We start from the raw sequence: 16651 nt of genomic DNA on the forward strand, positions 1-16651 counted from the left end.
ATGCCTGCTGTGGAAATCCCATGCGTAGGGAGAGATTAGATCAGCTGTGGCATGGACAGGGAGGAAGAGGGGAGAGGTGGCTTCCCTTCTGTATACCTTTGCTTTTTATTTTAACATTGAGTGAGTACTCGGGACAGACTCAAACCAAATTGACAAATAAAACTCATGCAAAGGAGCTGGGGTGGCTGAACAGGCAGCTCTGCATGAAGCCAGCCAGGGTTTGTCCTTGAAGAGGAATTCAGGCAAACTGGGAAGTGAGACAGTGCAGCGTTCAAGTTGATTTGCTTGTAGGCACTACTGCAAGTTGGTTTGCACTGCTGATTTGCTGTTGAACTGAATTTTACCTCTGTTTAGCCTGCGACAGTGGGGAGAGCATACCAAGTAATTATTCTCTCCCTTCAAAGAAACATGAAGGTCTCTTCAAGACTTGGTTCAAAATTATTTTAAATCACTGTGGACTTGCCCAGTCTCCTGGGGAAAATATGTTCCTTTTGGCTGTCTGATATTGTTTTTCTTCTGAACATATTTGGAGTGGAAGGTGGAAAGAGCAGCTCTTTCCTTACTTGTACAGGTTGTGGCTTAGAAATGCCCCCTCCATGCCTGTTGCCTATTTTTCACTCCAGAGCGTGCTTTATTGCAGTTTGAATGTTGCTCTGCAGAATAAATATTTGGGATTATCACCTCCTTTGTTCCTTACTAAAAAGTGGTCGCTTCTGAAAGTAAATTGGATAGGGAAAAAAATGGGAGGTGATTGAAAAAGTAGTGCTCCAGGCTGGGTATAATTAACTGCTCTTTGTCTCTTGCATGCAGGACAAGTCATGGCTTAGACTGCTTGATGGTGGGGAACTCCCTGCAGTGGGCATGGCTTAGCATGAGGAGTGGAGAGAGCGGCCCTTTGGCAGGGGCTCTCCATCGTGGAGGACTCACAAAGCCAAGCAGATCCCTGCAAAATGAGAGGGGACTATTTTCTCTAATTTGGTTAAGAACAGTCTTAGGGGCAGTTTTCCTTGTTTAACATCAGTCTGCATCTTCAGATTTAGATCTGACTCTGAAGTCTGGCTAAGATAGGATGAAGAACAGGAAAAAAAAACCACCTTGGGCAGCATGCTTGGATGGGTGAGGAAGATCTTGGTCCAAAGCTTAGTTTCCTTTCAAGAAATGGAAAGGCTGAGCCCCAGCACCGAGAGAGTGGCTGTTGTTGCAGGGGAGCGGAGCCTGCGTGTGCTGATGGCTCGGCTAATGCCCCTTCCCCAGATACAAGTTTATTGCCAATAGATGTAAAAACAGTCATTCAAAGATTATCTGGAGTTTACAGGTTCCTCAGTCCCTTCTTAAATTGTTCTTGAAGGATGAAAATCAGTTGCTCCTCCTTCCTCTGCAGCGCAGGGGACATAGGGGACATTCAAGCCTATCCATATAAGCCCTTTAGGCTTCTGTTACGTCTGCCTGAAACAGAAGAGGCTTTTGAATGGGGTGAAACAGCTTGGCAGGGGGGGGGCTGCTTATTTCCCTTGAAGGACAGAGATGTTTATAGCTACAGTCAGGCTTCCTTCAGGGATGAACTCTTTATTCCAGAAATCTGAATTGTAGTTACAGTGGTCTTTCCCTTCAGAAAACCAAGAGCCCATGGGCTGTAGGATGGATGATTCTTCTTTCTCCTTCCAGAGTTTGCCTGACCTAGAGTTTGTCTTCCTGAGGTCTCCCATGCTCAAGTACGCATCATCCCTTTTGCAGTGGAAACAGACTCCTTGTGTGCCCCCCTTTGGCTAATTCCTTGCAGAAATGTCTTGTACTTCATAGCTGGGGTTATACTAAAAGGAAGAAAAGTTGTTTACTGAGAAAACTAGGAGAGGAGCCAGTCCTCTTCCTCACCCTCTTCTTGAGTCAGGCAAGGCTTCTCGCTCTCTGCAAGCACAGTACCTACAGCATTTCAGAGAGCTGGCAGAATAGAGAGGCTTGAAAGTACAGTAAAATGAGTTTGCCATCAAAAGGCAACAAGTCTTATGCTGTGCCCCCGGCTGCTGACCTTTCCCTCTGGAATTCTCCCCTCTGACCTCCGGATCATTAATCCTGATGCTGCCAGATGACAGTAATCCATCATGGCCCCTGACAAGCCTTGCAGCCGCCTGTGAAAGGATCCGCTCGGCTTCAGCATCCAATCGTCCCATGATACTCGTTTTTCAGCCTTTCCTGTTTGAGCACTGGGAGTTTCCAATAAAGACTTTATCGCCTTGCCTTTCCTTGGAGAGGGGCTGGGGGAGGAGAGGGCTGTGAGAGCAGCCTTTCCGTGCTTCTCAGCTCTTTTGCAGTCAGATCCTATGAAACATGCAGAGCCCTGTCTTGCTCTGAAAAATCCAGTTAATATACCAGCTCCAAAACCCAAATAACCCTTTGCTAGCTCTGGGGGATGTTACTTGGAGTGGTACTATGAGAAAGCGTGGCAGGGAAATGATTGCGTCTCCATGCTCAAGTGGTATAAGGATGGAAGTAGTTTTGTCCCTGCTCTAAAGTTTCTCAGCCCGTGTAAAGAAATTTTATTGGGGGCAGGAGGCTATAGGTTTTCGCTTAGTTTGTAAAGCCACAAATTAAATTTCAGGGCACTTTGGTCTGTGGGTCTTGTTTAAAAGCAAACTTCAGGAAGGGAAGGTGTCAAAGGGTTAGTAACGTGAGGCAGGGAGGTCAGATCTGATTGCTGTTTCTACTCCAGCTATGAGCAGGCTCTCTGGAAATATATTTAAGCCTTTATTTCCCACTGATGCAGATAATGTTTGTCCCTTTCCATGGAGTATTTGGATAAATACCTTTTCAAATGCTGAGATGGGAGAATCTATAGAAGAGTAAAACTGTGTTTAGGATAAATGCAGTATATTAAAAAGTGGGTATTTCCTTATACTTCTGTATTAGCAGCTTGTTTGCCTGAGGAGCCTTATCCGTGCCCTTCCCTTTCACTCTCCATCTGGTCACTGTCCAAGGAGAGCTGGATGAAAGTCCCTTCTGGACAAGTTAATGCTATTCCCTAAATTGGATTGGGGAAAAGTGGGTGGCTTTGCACGGCACGGGGTTGCTGGAGGAGTGTGGAAGAGGGTTTTGATCCTGCCCCAGTGTACTAACGGCTTTGCTGGCAATGCGGTGCCACTTGGGACACCCCGGCTTTCCTTGCTGCTGGGGCAGAAATGCTGAACTGTTAATGAAGGGGCGTTTTGGGGTGGAAAAAACCCACCCCTGGCTCTTCCTAGAAACCTCTGAGAAATATTTCCCTGCTTTTCATTTGGAGCTGGCTGGGTGTGACTCTGGTTACTGTGGCTCAGCTGATGAATGATAACTTAAGGCTGGTAACATGATCACTCCCAGCCCTCTGTGTGACTGAAATGACGCTGTTAGTGTGCTCTTAATCTTTGCAATAACACACGGAGACAAAATGGTGGCCGAGGAAAAACTGAAGCAAATTGAGGATTGCATTTACACAGGCTGCCCTTTTGGGAGGGACTGGCTCCTGGCTTGGGGCAGCCGGCTGGGATGGATGGAGCCGCAGTGCATTTAAACAGTTTGGAAACATCTCTATCTCTGCTCCCTGAGGGAAGTGTCATCTCTGAAATGCAGGAAGAGGATCTGATGCAGTTTATGAAATTACTGCTTTGTGGACTTTTCTGTTGTGGACCGGGAAAGGGTTGTTTAGAGAAGGCAAGGAAAAGAGGATATGATAGATATAAAATGACGGAGCATGCAGACGAAGCCTGATCAGGTTGCTCATTATGTTTTGTTACAGTTTAAGAGTTAGTAACTTGGTGAACTTGAAGGCAGCCCTTTTAAAGCTGAAAAAGTTTACTTTCTCTATCCAACATCTCATTAACCTGTGGGAATTGGTACCATGAGCTAATGCATAACAGGCTTCAAAAAGAAAAGAGAGAAAAAAAAAAAATTACACTTACATGTATAATGAGGACATCTGCAGAGCTGAGCTGCACTCCTTTTCACTAAACAGAATAAAACCCATTTATAAGGGCCATAAACTGCTCTGCTTCGGGGCATTAACCGAATCGCTGGCTGATGAGCAGTGGCAGAAGTCTCCCCTGTGGGTTGGGTATTCCATAATTGTCCATTGCAGCGCTTCGCAGGCTTTCCTGTAAAGGCTGGTGCTGACCATTGTGGTAGACAGGATACTGACCTCAGATGGATGGCTCTTTGATCCAGGACAGTATTTCCTATGCAAAATAAAAGGTTTGCTACATCAGCATTTTTTTCCCCTCTTCCTCTCCTTGCCTAAATCTCATTAGTTTGACCTTTTTAAACCCTGCACGCTTTATCACTTTAAGGTACTGCTAAAAGGGCACTATCAGGTTAAAAAATCAGATTTTCTTACCTCTGTTAACCCCCAAGATGACAAAACTGAACAGGAAGGATAGAGCTGTTTCCCTGTCTGCCCTGTCTATCCTCACAAGGATAGAGCAGGACCTTCTTTTGGGCTCCAAAAAGCGTGTGGATGCCTGGTGCTTCTCACAGCAGCCGTGAGGACGCCTGGCTTTGCGGTGTGTCTGCAGTCAGGCACCCTGATGCTCCGTTACACTGCTCATTTGTTCACCTCCACCATCCACGCAATTTCTCTAGCTTTCTCACAACAAGTTACTGCTCCAGCAGCTGCGTTGCGGTTGCTACCAAGGTACGCGTGTGGCCTCATCGGTGTGTCATTTGGGAGTGTGTTCAGGGAAAAGGAGTGGGAGGGTGAAAACGCTTTGTGAGAGCAGAAGCTGTAGCAAAACGTTATGCGTGTGCTTGCGAGGGAGGACAGAGGTAAATGTACGTGGGGGAGGGAGGTGTTCTCAAGTGTCGTGTGCCCTTTTCTATCACTGTTCCCAAGCGATACAGGATGGCAGATCCTGCGGAGTGAGGGAGCCAAATCCCAATGTACAAGTAGCTTGAGTTGCCTGGCTGCTCAGCCCCTTCGTGAGCACAAGCAATACAGATTTTTATCTGAGACTGCCCTAGGAGCTCATAAAAAATGATTCCTCTGTGCTGCTCCCTCACCCCTAGGTCTGAATGGTCCCTACTTCCCGTCTTTCTATTTTAGAAGTTGCTCTTAGCTGCAGGTTATTATTTGCCTGATAATTGCTTTTGCCTACAGGAAAGGATTTTTCATGAAAAAGACGTGCCATGTAGCTACACTTCTCTGGCTCATTTACTCACCCATCGAGAGGCCTTAAGTCAGGCTACAAATAGAGTTGCCTGAATTTCCTATTAGAAAGAAGATCGATAGCCTCAACCTGCCAGTTTTCTTGGCCTCATTTTCTCTCTGACTCCATGTTTCCTTCCCTGCTGTTTCCCTGCAGGAACTCCCATCAATCGGATCCCCATCATGGCAAAGCAGATCCTGGATCTCTACATGCTCTACAAGCTGGTGACTGAGAAAGGAGGGCTGGTGGAAATCATCAACAAGAAGATCTGGCGAGAGATCACCAAAGGCCTTAATCTGCCCACCTCCATCACCAGTGCCGCATTTACGCTTCGAACCCAGTAAGTCCAGAAGGTCTAACAGCATGGATGTGAACACAGAGTGGGGATTGGGGAGTGCAAAGCAGGGACTGGGGTGGAAAAACTGGAAGACTAAATTCTACTCTGTGGCCAGGGAGGAGCTGATAAATTGCTCTATTTATCCCTCTCACCCAAGGCGTGCAGTTTTTCCTTTCGATTCCTTCTCATCTCATTTTTCTTAGCAGTGATTCTTCCTGAACTCATTCCCCTTCCATCCCTACAGTCCCAGCACTAATATGCCATCTACTTGTTTGCTGTGCTCTGCTCCTCCATCCATCCTGTGCCTTTCTTGCCTTTTTGGAGCTTAAACTCCTCGGGGCATGGAGGGTCTTGCTCTGTCTCTGAAGAGCACTTGGCACAGGGAGGAAGGAGGGAGGCCTCCTGATTTGTAGGCATCAAGTATGAACTTGATCACTGGTATCAGTCTGTTATCACCACTAAGTTGTGGAAAGTTGCACTTAGCACCTACTTACTGTGAGGATTGCTTTTCTGACCTGCGGTACCCCACATTGTTAGGCAAGAAAAAAAAAAGGAAAAAGTAGAATAAGCAGAGGAAAAAGAATGGTGAAAGTAAACCTACTGTAAAATTTAAGCAACAGGGCAAAGCTGTGCTTTAGTGACTGGAAGCCTGGGCTCTGGGAGTCCACACCCAGCTCTTCTGCAGACTCGGTTTTCTTGGAAGTTATTAGAGCCCCTGAGTCCCAGAGAGGGAAGCTCCTTGCCATTTCTACAGCCTTTGGTGCAAATAGGCTGTCTCCTGCGAACGTGCATGCCAGAATTCAGCAAAAGCAGTAAGGTTTGGTGCTGCCTAATACAAATGACTTGGGCAAGGGTAATTCCTCGCACTTCCTTCCTTGCACTAAGGGTTACGGTCCAAGATCTTAATTCTTACAATTTTAGATGGTGTCTCCGTTGTAAAGGAATCCTGGATGATTCTTTTCTGCCCTTGTGGGTGTAGTAGTATGTACCTATGTGCTTCCCTGTAAACACTGAGTAAATTCAAAGTTTCTTTGAGAGCTGTGCTTCACACCCAAACTGCTCAATGCTTATTGAACCAAGCGCAGCAGTGGTCATGATATGCAGACAAAGACTCCAGATCTGCAGAGGACCTCAGTCTGAAGGTCTTTCTGAATGCAATGCTTGTTGCTGTGGCCTATAATTCCATGTTCTTTTGAGAAACCTACTTGAGTTTCCCTGTGCTCGCCTCTCTCCCAGGTACATGAAGTACCTATATGCCTATGAATGCGAGAAGAAATCCCTCAGTTCTCCTGCTGAGCTTCAGGCTGCAATCGACGGCAACAGGCGGGAAGGCAGGCGGCCCAGCTACAGCTCCTCTTTGTTCAGCTACTCGCCCACCACCACGGGGCCTCCTTCCCTCCTGTCTCCCCCAAAGATCCGCTTCCCCATCATCGGCGTCGCGCCGGGCAGTGGGACCAGCAATCCTCGGGTGTCTCCAGCAGCAGCTGTCAGAAAAGGTCAGCTACTTTTACTTGCAGCGAAGAGGGTGGCTGGGTTAAGAGGTGCTGGCACTGAAACACAGTTATTTTCCATTTTGCCCACCCGGACTACTTTGGACTTGAAAGTAGTGGGATTTAGGAAGGGCTCTGGGAGGGACTAAGTGACTCTTTCCTCTTCTAGGTGATGGTGTGCCCTTGACTGTGTCTATGCCAAATCGTATTGCCGTGCCAGTGACCTTGGCTAGCCAGCAGGCAACTGTGGCAGCAAGAACAGCCACCCTAGAGCAGCTGAGAGAGAGACTGGAGTCAGGAGAGCCTCCGGAGAAGAAGGTCTCACGGATGACAGAGGAGGAGCAGCGGCTTGTCCAGCAGGCTCTTCAGCGCAACCTGTTCAGCATGGCGCGGCAGATCCCCATGAAGATCAAAATCAATGGCAAGGGTAAGCAGCACCTCTAGATACACAAAAGGTCTTTGCAGACTGTAGCAGGGAGGGAACTGCTCCCAATCTAGGATGTCAGATGCCTCTTTACACACAGCTTTGATTATCTCTCTGGGTACCAGGCAGAGGTTACTGTCAAGAACCTCTTAAAATGGAGCACAATAGCTGCAAAGCTAAACTGTAGCAATGTTTTGTTAGGTTTTATTTACTGCTGCTGTTTTTATTCTATTCTTGTTGATGCATAATCCAGTATCATCTGAATCCAGCCTGAATTCAGAAGCACCCTAGCGGTGTTCAGAAAGCTCTGCATCTAAGCTAATAAAACCCACTTGACCCATACAACAAGACCCTTACTCTGAGCTTATGACCTCCTGTGTTGATCACGGTGAGATTGCTTCAGGACTCAAGATGTTATGTCTCCGCAGAACTTGCGCAGTGGGGAATTACCAGTTTCAGTTGATGCTAGCTCAGTTGTCCTTGCAGCGGTGCTCTGTTGCATGCTGTAAGTACGCTCCTTCCTTCACGGGAAGCGTATGGGTTGGCTGAAATCGCTTTGGGCCACATATCTGACCCCCTCATGTTTAATACCTGGTGTATACTTCAGATCCGAGAGCATGGTTTAGCCTAGCCATAGGCAGTCCTGTGATTCTGCAGTCCATAAGATGACTTTCGGAGGGGAAGCCCATCATGTGCCAGATGCTCAGCTTTCCCCTGCCCTGCGCCTCATGCCAGCATTGTGCTGCAGGGAATGATTTTCTGTCCTTTCCTGGTGAGGAACCCTTTTAATTGATCGTGGAGGTAACAGCTTTTTCCATATGGGTAGCAGACTGCAGGAGATGGGGGAGAGAGATGCCCAGCTTTTAGGAATCCTTTGTCAGGTGTGATGAGGAGGCCACAAAGACCTGTGTATCTGCAGAGGGACCTACGCATCACAGGGCTTTTAGCAAGTCAGGTGATTTCTACCAACATCTGCTACAACCCTACGCACAGCCTCCAGGCAAAGAACTCCTGGCAAGGCTGGGTTAGAAGGTCACATATAAGCAGCATTCATGGCCTGGGAAATGCACTCCTGAAATGCTTTGTAAAAGGGGAGTCACCCTGTAAAGGTCACATTGTCAGAATCAATACTGTTATGTAGTGGCTTCAAAAGCTGATTAAGTGCTGTAGCTCCCTTACCTGTCCCGGGGGCTGCACTTCACTGGACAGCAAAGCCTCAGAAAATTTCAGTCCCAACAGCTGCTTCCTCCAAACCTTTTGATCCATCAAAATTAAAGGTCTCAGACCCCTTATTAATTGTACATTTGGATGTAGGCACAAGGCCAGGCAAGTTTGGCACAGCTTAGAAGAAAGGGAAGAGTTGTTCTTGAGCCCTTTGCTAGCAGTGCTGGTAAATGCTTTATTGAGATGCTTTGCCAGAAATATACATGGCAAAGGGTCAAAGCAGGTTCCTCTTTGAAGCAGCAGCAGCTTCCTGCAGAGTTAAATGGGATTGGGACTTCACATCACGGTTCCTGACAGCTGTGCATCCACCTAAACTGTACATTTACATAAAAACAAAACAAAAACGAAAATAGTGAGTAAAAGGGAATACAAATTTTATCAAGTAATGTTCATTCCCTCCCATCTCACTTTATTTTTTTTTCTTTCCACCCTGAACTTCCTAAATCAAAATGCTAGGAACAATTTTAGTCTCTATAAATATTAACAGGCTGAGGGCTGAGGATTCAATGATACTATTCCCACCTTTGATAGCTGAGTGTGGGCAAGTCTGTCCTGTCTTTCGTGCCCTGATTTTCCCAATTACAAAATAAAAATACTGTGCTTTGTAAAGTGTTTTGAGAGGCGCTGTTGAAAAGCACCGCATGAGCTTATCACAGCTTGATAGCAACATTTAGGTTAAATGCTAACAATGTCCTTAGCATTCTTTACAGAGACAGTGGATTTGCTGTCCTAGCAGACTTGAAAGGAGCTAAAAACACGCATTTTACATGCAATGTCAGAGCCTGAGCAGACTGTCTGCATAATCTCTCTCTGTTTTAATAGCCCAATGCCCCAAAACCAACATCGGGTCGGCTGGTAACCATGATACGGCTGTGCAAACTGTAAGCGTTGCATTCATGAGCGCAGAGAAGCAATCCTGCAACCCAGGCTCACAGTTACGGGTTGCTTAGGTTGGAGGTTCCGAAGCGCCTGGGAGAGTTTGACGTTCAGCTCCCCTTAAATGTCAGTGCCAATTGAACCCCCGCTCTGCACTGACACTTCCAGAGCTGCCCATCACGGCTTAGAAAGGACTCCCCAGGCTGAGGACAGGGGGAAAAAAACCAAAAAAACCAGATTTCACATGCGCTGTAGGGGTAGCCGAGCATAGTGTTCCTGGGTTTGAGTCCTTGGTGCTGTGAGTAGTCCCCTCCCTCCAGTGGCTGCTGGAGCTGCTGCAGTCTGAGCCCTGCACAGGGAGTCACACCAGCTCCTGGAGAAACTGCCACCCCCAGCAAAGGGGTAGAGGACTGTGTGTGTGCTCCCAGTCTGCTGCAAACACAGCCACAATCCAGCCGATTTAAATGTGGTCTTGTCTCGTGTGCTGGCAGCTTTTTCTTTGGAGGGGATGTTAATTTGGCTGTCCAGCGTGTGAGTCGGCGAGAGATTTGCAAATGCCAGTAGGCTCCCAGCCCATCCTGAGTTCACACTGAAGCACTTAAACACCTTTGGAGACTTGTAATAGGACTGGAAGTGGACATCGTGTGGGGATTTCCTCACCAAAGAGGAGACAAAAGGAGGGCTGTGTACAGCTTTGATCATTAGTGGATAGTGCAGGGAACAGGACAGTTACTCTCTAACTCTGCATCTCTTCTTTCTTGAAAGAAGATAAACCTGAGTCAGCGGCGGCGGCAGCACTGAATTTGTCACCTAACGGCATTGGGAGTATTAACATGTCGGTGGAGATTAACGGCACAATTTATGCTGGTGAGAAAGAACCGCTCCCGGGGATGGGTAGAGAGCCAGGATGGTGGTGCAGAGTAGGACATGGAGAGGGTGGTGTGCTCCTAGGGGCTGGTCTTTGGCAAAGTACAACACACACAACCTGTCTGGCTTAGAAAGCTCAGTAGGAGATGATTTCTGTTCTCTTTTTTTTTTGGTCCTAGGCAGTCAAGATGAATGCCCTTTCCTTTTGGTGGTGGTAGTTAGTATTTTTTAAATCTAAGGGAAGGGACTTCTATAGAATTGTTAATAGGAAGGAGTATTATCCCTCTTCTGCTGAGGAGTGGCTTTACTCAGCTTTTCCTCACACAATCCCGGGAAGCACGAATTGTTGTCCCCTGTAGTGCGCTCAAGCCGTTTCACTTCTGCAGGTCACACACACGCATGTTTGCACAAAGCCCAAGTGGGAGGCCTGGCACTGCAGTGCCGTGAAAGTTGTTTCTCTCCTCCAAAGGTGTTGAAGCTACTTGGGATTTTTGTCTTCTGTAAGCACAACATCCCTGTGACAGAACAAGTCCCGGGGGATCCCTTCTATATCCTGGTCACCATTGACCCTCTGATCTGCCTCCAAGCCCTCTTGTCTTGCGCTGAGCCTCTTTCTGTTGGGATGCGATCTTCGGGGTTGGATAGACTGCCCTTTGCTCTGTACCCTATCCTTGTCAGCCGTGCCACCCCGTAGTCCCAGTAACCCTTTTCTTTACCTCTCTCTGCCTTGCAGGAGTGCTCTTTGCCCAGAAGCCAGTCGTCCATCTCATTGCAGGCTCCAGCACCCAAAGTTCCTGCAGCAGCAGCAGCAGCTCCCACTGCTCTCCCAGCCCTACCTCATCCCGGGGAACCCCCAGTGCAGAGCCCTCCACCAGCTGGTCTCTCTGATGGACGGCCGAGCCTGCTGTCTCTCACACTGGCCTCCGGCAGCTCTTCCTCTCTGCTCTCAGCAGGGAGCGAGCCGGGAAGGAGTCGCACAGATTACCTCATCTCAAGGAACCTGCTTTTGTGGTTGGCCAACAGCAAGATGATGATGATGCTGAAACCTTTCCATGCCAGCGAGTTTTTCTTCATCGTCTGTTTGTCCAGCCTTTTTCTTTGTTCTCCCCCTTTCTTCCTCCCTTTTGCTTTTTGTTTTTTTCCTCCTCCTCCCAGGGTTTGCTGTGTTCCTGTTGGGGGGTGGGACATGGAGGGGGGGGGCATGCCTGGCGTTTTTCAATCAGGGATCGTCTCTAGGAGCTGCGGGTTGAGAGATGGCTGAGACGTCACCAAGGCAGGTGGAAAGAGCTGGAGTTGGGGCGGGGAAACTTGGTTCTCCTCAAACCAGTAGCCACAAGGACTCTTCCCACAAAACAACTCCGTGTATTGACAATCCTAAGAGCCGGCGGGGTGCCTTGCCCCTGTCCTCCCATGGCTTGTGCTGCAGAAGGCCAGGCGGCTGCAGAGCAGGCAAGCTCCCTCGCTTTTCTTCGTCAGGCTCTGTCGTGGTTCGGTGTTCGTATGTCCTCCTGTAGAACACGTGCTCTTGGCTTGTGAGCTTCCTTCCCCCTCTCCGAGGTCTTGGCAAGAGGGGAAGGACTTTCTCACTGCTACGTTTGACCCATAGACACATTAAAAACCTCTCGATCAGCTGCTTCGTTCTCCTGGCTGGTGCTGGCCTCTTCCCTACTGTTGCCTTCAGGCTTTCAGCCAAGTTTTAAATGCCCTCCACCTTGTCTCTATCCCCTTGAGGAACTCATCCCACTGACATTTACCCTGACAGCCTGAACTTATTGTGGCTTGCTGCTTTGATCCTCTGCCCCCTTGACACAAAAGGGCTGTCATTTAGGTTGATCTAGGCTTCCTGGAGCAACTTCCTTCTCATAAGGTGTCTTTCAATAGCCCCTGGAAGCTCTCCACATCCGTAGGCTGAAAAAATAGAAGGTGATATTTGAAATCTAATTCAGTGGGGCTGTGGTGCGTGTGGAGGCATTGTGGTTAACGTTACACACGCGTCTTTTCGTTGGTCTCTGAACAAGCCTACAGAAGCCCGGTCCCCTTCAAATTGTACATGAGCAAAAAGAAAGCAGCTCTCAGTTGAGTAAGACCTTTTGCTCTCCTGGGTGGAAGCAGAGGAAAGGAAATCAAGCCCTTCCTTGCCCTTTCCCCTCAAACCTCCAGTTGAAAGCAAGCAAAGGCTGGCCCTGGCTCTCCCGTGTCTGGAGCCAACCAAGCTGACTTAGTGACTCCATGAAGTCAGCTCCTGCTCAGGTGGCCTCATTCTGTCCCCTCTCTTCTTCTGACCTTTCCCACACATGCTTTCCCCAGCCTGGAGATCAGGTCCAAGCACCATCCATCCTGCCCTGGTGACGTCCTTCCTATCCTTCAGGCCCAAGTCAGGTTTTTTTGAGCAGATGAAATACCTCAGATATGTACTTGTTGTTGGGGTTTTTTTGTTTGTTTTGGGTTGGGTTTTTTTAACCTCTTCAGGAAGTATTGGCATATCTTATCGCTTGTTTTTTATATGTGGTTTTGCTGACATTGTGTTTATTTTTTTTTATTTTTAATTGTATCACCAAAGACAGAAAGAAAAAAAAAAAAAAGGCTGAGCAAAGGAGCAGCAGTGGCTTCCCTGTCCTTTAGGCCAGCAGGAGACAAGCTGAACAGCATTGTCCCAGGACATGTACGTGACACAGGAAGGCAGGTAGAGGTAGGAAAAGAGGGCAAGAGCGACTGCTTACTTAGAAGATCTGTCCTTCATGTTGGATGCGAGGGTGTCTCCAAAGTCCCTGTTATTTTTCCAAGCTCCAGGATCTGTGCTTACCTTTAACAAAGCTGCTTAGTGCAGCTGGGAGATGACAGCACTACTTACACTACAGATTGGCCAAGCCTCTTGCAGGAAGGTGGTTTCTGGCACCTGAAAGCACAGCTTGATCTTGTGGTGCTGCACCAAACCACCTCCTCAGCTGTGCTGGGACTTTGTTATCCCAGACACAGCTAATCCTGTCTACACTACAAGACTAAGCCATGTTGGGTAGCCTTTGAGAGAGGCACCAAAATAAGAAGTTGCTCTAGTTTTTCACCTGTACGTAGGTGCCTCTGTAACAACCACCTGAGCTAGTAATTGTATTACGATCTAAGTGAAAACCATGTTATAACTCCAGAGGTTCAGCCTGCTAAAAATCAAGTTCCCTCGAGTGTGGTGGGCGAGTTGCCATGTGTCATTCCATTATGAGAAGAGAAGGTCACCTTTTAACTGCTTCTGTGGGTGAGCAGAGCTGTTGGGAGCATTTAGCGCTCTGCAGGATGGGAGGCTTGAGGCACTGTTGCTGTTACAGGCTGTGCCTGCCTGCACTGCTGAGCCCAAGCTTAGCCTAGAAGAGCTGAGCTGTGAGGACTTGAGCCTGTCCTAGTATTCTGTGAGACTTTACAGGTCCAGGGAAGATGCCCTCCTGCAGTACCTCCATTAGCCATGGCACGGTCCCTGTGCTCCCAGGATGTCCTGCTCCCAGAAGCTGTTTATTTTATACTACTGAAAAGAGCATGGCTTTAAAAAACACCAGGCCAGATACCACCACAGGAAAAGCCCTGTCAGCAGCCCGAGGATTGGACTTAAAAATATACATAGAAAACGAAACAAATAATCCTTCCTTTAAACTCTCAAATATCAGGTTCTCCGATGTAATCCCCAAGCACTGCTTGGCTGGGCTGCTGCTCCGTCCTTGAGAGCTGAGTGCTTGTGCTAAGGCTTGTGTAAACCACAGGCGGGACCTCCGAATTGCAAGAGGCTCTGTGCTCTCTATACAATTAATGTATACACTATGACTTGAGTTATCCTGCTACCCGACAGCGTGAGGACTTGGTGGGAGGAGGCAGGAAAGTGGGTGAGAGTGCACATGTCCTGAGATAGATGCTGCTCCGAGATGTCCCATCTCCGGCTGCTTTTAGCTAGAGTAATGACCACCCGCCGGGCACGGGAGGCCGAGCTGCTCTTTGGCTTCAGGGCTTTTGCTTGGCAGATCCTGCAGGCCTCCACAGCATTTCATCCTCGCAGGCTCGGAGAGGATTTTCCAGACTCTGGGGCTCATTCAGATTGGGTTTTTTTCCCTTTTTTGTTTTCTTTTGGTTGGGGTTTTTGTTTTGGGTTTTTTTTGAGGGGGTGGGCTTGGGGGCTGTTTCCTACAAGTGGGACTGGGGCACTTTCTGCTTTTCCTTATGCTTTCTTCTCTGGTCCTGGGGAGCAGAGGTTAGTAATGGGTGGTTTTGCTTATGTATCACATGCTAACATTGTGTTTTCTTGCACAGAAAGGCACTCGAATCACTGAACTGCTAAACAGCTTTGACACTACTAGAGTATTAATGTTTATAAGCTTTACACAACTAGACTGGAAATAGACAGGGACTAACAGATTGTTTTGTATCCAATTCAGGGAAAGAATCAAGTTGGGATGCGTAACAGATACCTCAGTAAAAATAAGCTGCAACAATAAACTGGTCCTTTCTCAGTACACAATGATGAGGACCAGCCATTCAGACTGTGAAGAGTAACCCTTTCCCTCAGCCTGGCTTTGATACTGGCAGTTGGCTTAATGCATGTTTCGCTGAGCTCCAGATCTCCTGCTGAGCTGCCAGGCTTTGGGGACAGGGTTATGGAAACCAGCAGCAGAGATGGGGCGGAGGAGCCAGGAGCCGGGGAAGGCTGAGCAAGGGTGGTGGATTGCTCCCCCTCTCCCCGGCTCCGCTTCATTTCACTCGACCGTGTTCGATTGTATAGTACTCAGGGGTTTTGATACTGCGGGTAGGACTGTTCCTCGCGTGAAGTGCTCCGCTTTGCAGTGTGGCTAATTCTCTTTCAACTCCAGACCAGCGAAGGTTTTGCAGTGAGCAGCCAAAAAAAAAAAAAAAAAAAAAGCCCCCAGCTTGCTTCCGTGCAGCCTTGATGCTTCTGTTTCAGGGGGAGATTTGCCAGCTGGGTTTGATGCCCAGCTGAGGGAAAAAAAAAACAACCACAAAACAAACCCAAACCTGCTTGTCCTCTTCCAGCAGATCCCAGTTTATGGTGGGATCGAACAAAGTTTGTGAGCTGGGAAAGGGGGAAGAGGTGAGGGGGAGGCTGCGTGCCTGCTCGGCTCCCAAAGTGAATGTGAACGTGTCACACCAAGTCCTTTTGGCCGCTGCGTGCGTGTGTGTTCTCCAATCGGATTCAGATCAGAAGATGTTTTCACCAAACAGCTGCAGCAGCCTTGCTACTAGTTTTCTTACCTATTTAAAAAAAAAATAAAATAAATAAATAAAAAAAAAAAGAAATGTGATAGCCTAGGCGGTGGATAAATACCTCAACGTCTCCTTCCAACAAGTGTCTGTATATGTTGTTGTTGGGTTTTTTCTATCTTACACGTTATCTGAATGTTTATATTCCAATAAACTTCTACCTCTTCACATGGTGACCCTGCAAGCCTGATTTGTGGCCGCGCTGTTTCACTCAAGTGTGAGTTAAAGATTTCCCAGCCCCTTCTTCATCCCAGGAAAGTATTCCCAGAGGCTGGATCAGCCTAGGTGAGGTCTGTGTCCTCGCAGGTCTCTATGCTCCCAGTTTGTAACTTTGCGGGGACAACTGGGCTGTAAACGTTATCTGGTGTGATACAGTTTTGGAGTGGTGGCTAGAAACGAGCTGGATACCTGTGGGGTGAAATGATCCGGTTTCCAGGTTGGATCCTGGCTGGGAAACCCCCTCCGCACAGCTCTGTGGGAGAACAGACATTAAACAGATGTGTTACGCTGGATCTCCTTTCCCAGGTGTTGCTGAAGGGCTCACACCTGCAGCTGTACCTGCCTGTGTCCCGTACCCAGCTCCGCGAGGGCCAGGCTGGGGCAGGAGCTGCTCTCCCAAATCCCTTCTGCGTCACCGCCTCCTCTGCACAAAAAGGACATTTAATGCTTCCCAACAGTTTTGCTATTTACACAGCACCCGATGTTGTTTTTCCAGTTATTGAACCAGTTCGGCAGTTGGAGAGGAACTGGTTTCCAGCCCTTTTCGTACCCACGTTTCCGATGCCTCGGTGTCTGGGTTTGTTTTGGCCGGCAGCCCGTCTCTGGCGGCTGGGTGCTGGGATGGGGCCCAGTGCGTGACCTTCCCCATCCTCCCACCGAACTTGCCCCATTCCCAGCATCCCCACACCACGGAGTTGGAAACCTCTCCCTTCCCGCTTCCTCAGATCCACCTTGGGCTTCCTTGCCGTGCCCTGTGGACGGGGCAGGATGCTGTAAACCAGCAAGTTGTGTCTGC

At 48.3% G+C, this 16651-nt stretch overlaps 1 protein-coding gene across 5 annotated transcripts in view; it reads left to right on the top strand.

Annotated features, from left to right (window-relative positions):
- ARID3B (AT-rich interaction domain 3B) overlaps window positions 1–15812 on the top strand; it is a 37216-nt gene extending 21404 nt beyond the window's left edge. For 4 of the 5 annotated variants that reach the window (XM_030014893.1, XM_041123365.1, XM_030014892.2 and 1 more), the window contains 5 exons: window positions 5325–5508; window positions 6742–7001; window positions 7165–7422; window positions 10285–10386; window positions 11120–15812. In XM_030014893.1, the coding sequence (XP_029870753.1) occupies window positions 5325–5508; window positions 6742–7001; window positions 7165–7422; window positions 10285–10386; window positions 11120–11274 (959 nt within the window). In that variant the 3' untranslated portion in view covers window positions 11275–15812. The remainder of the gene's footprint in view (window positions 1–5324; window positions 5509–6741; window positions 7002–7164; window positions 7423–10284; window positions 10387–11119) is intronic. The other variant, XM_041123366.1, reaches the window with a different exon arrangement.
- The last annotated feature ends 839 nt before the right edge of the window (window positions 15813–16651 follow it).

Source organism: Aquila chrysaetos, chromosome 5 (genome assembly GCF_900496995.4).
Source record: "Aquila chrysaetos chrysaetos chromosome 5, bAquChr1.4, whole genome shotgun sequence".
Classification (NCBI taxonomy): domain Eukaryota; kingdom Metazoa; phylum Chordata; class Aves; order Accipitriformes; family Accipitridae; genus Aquila; species Aquila chrysaetos.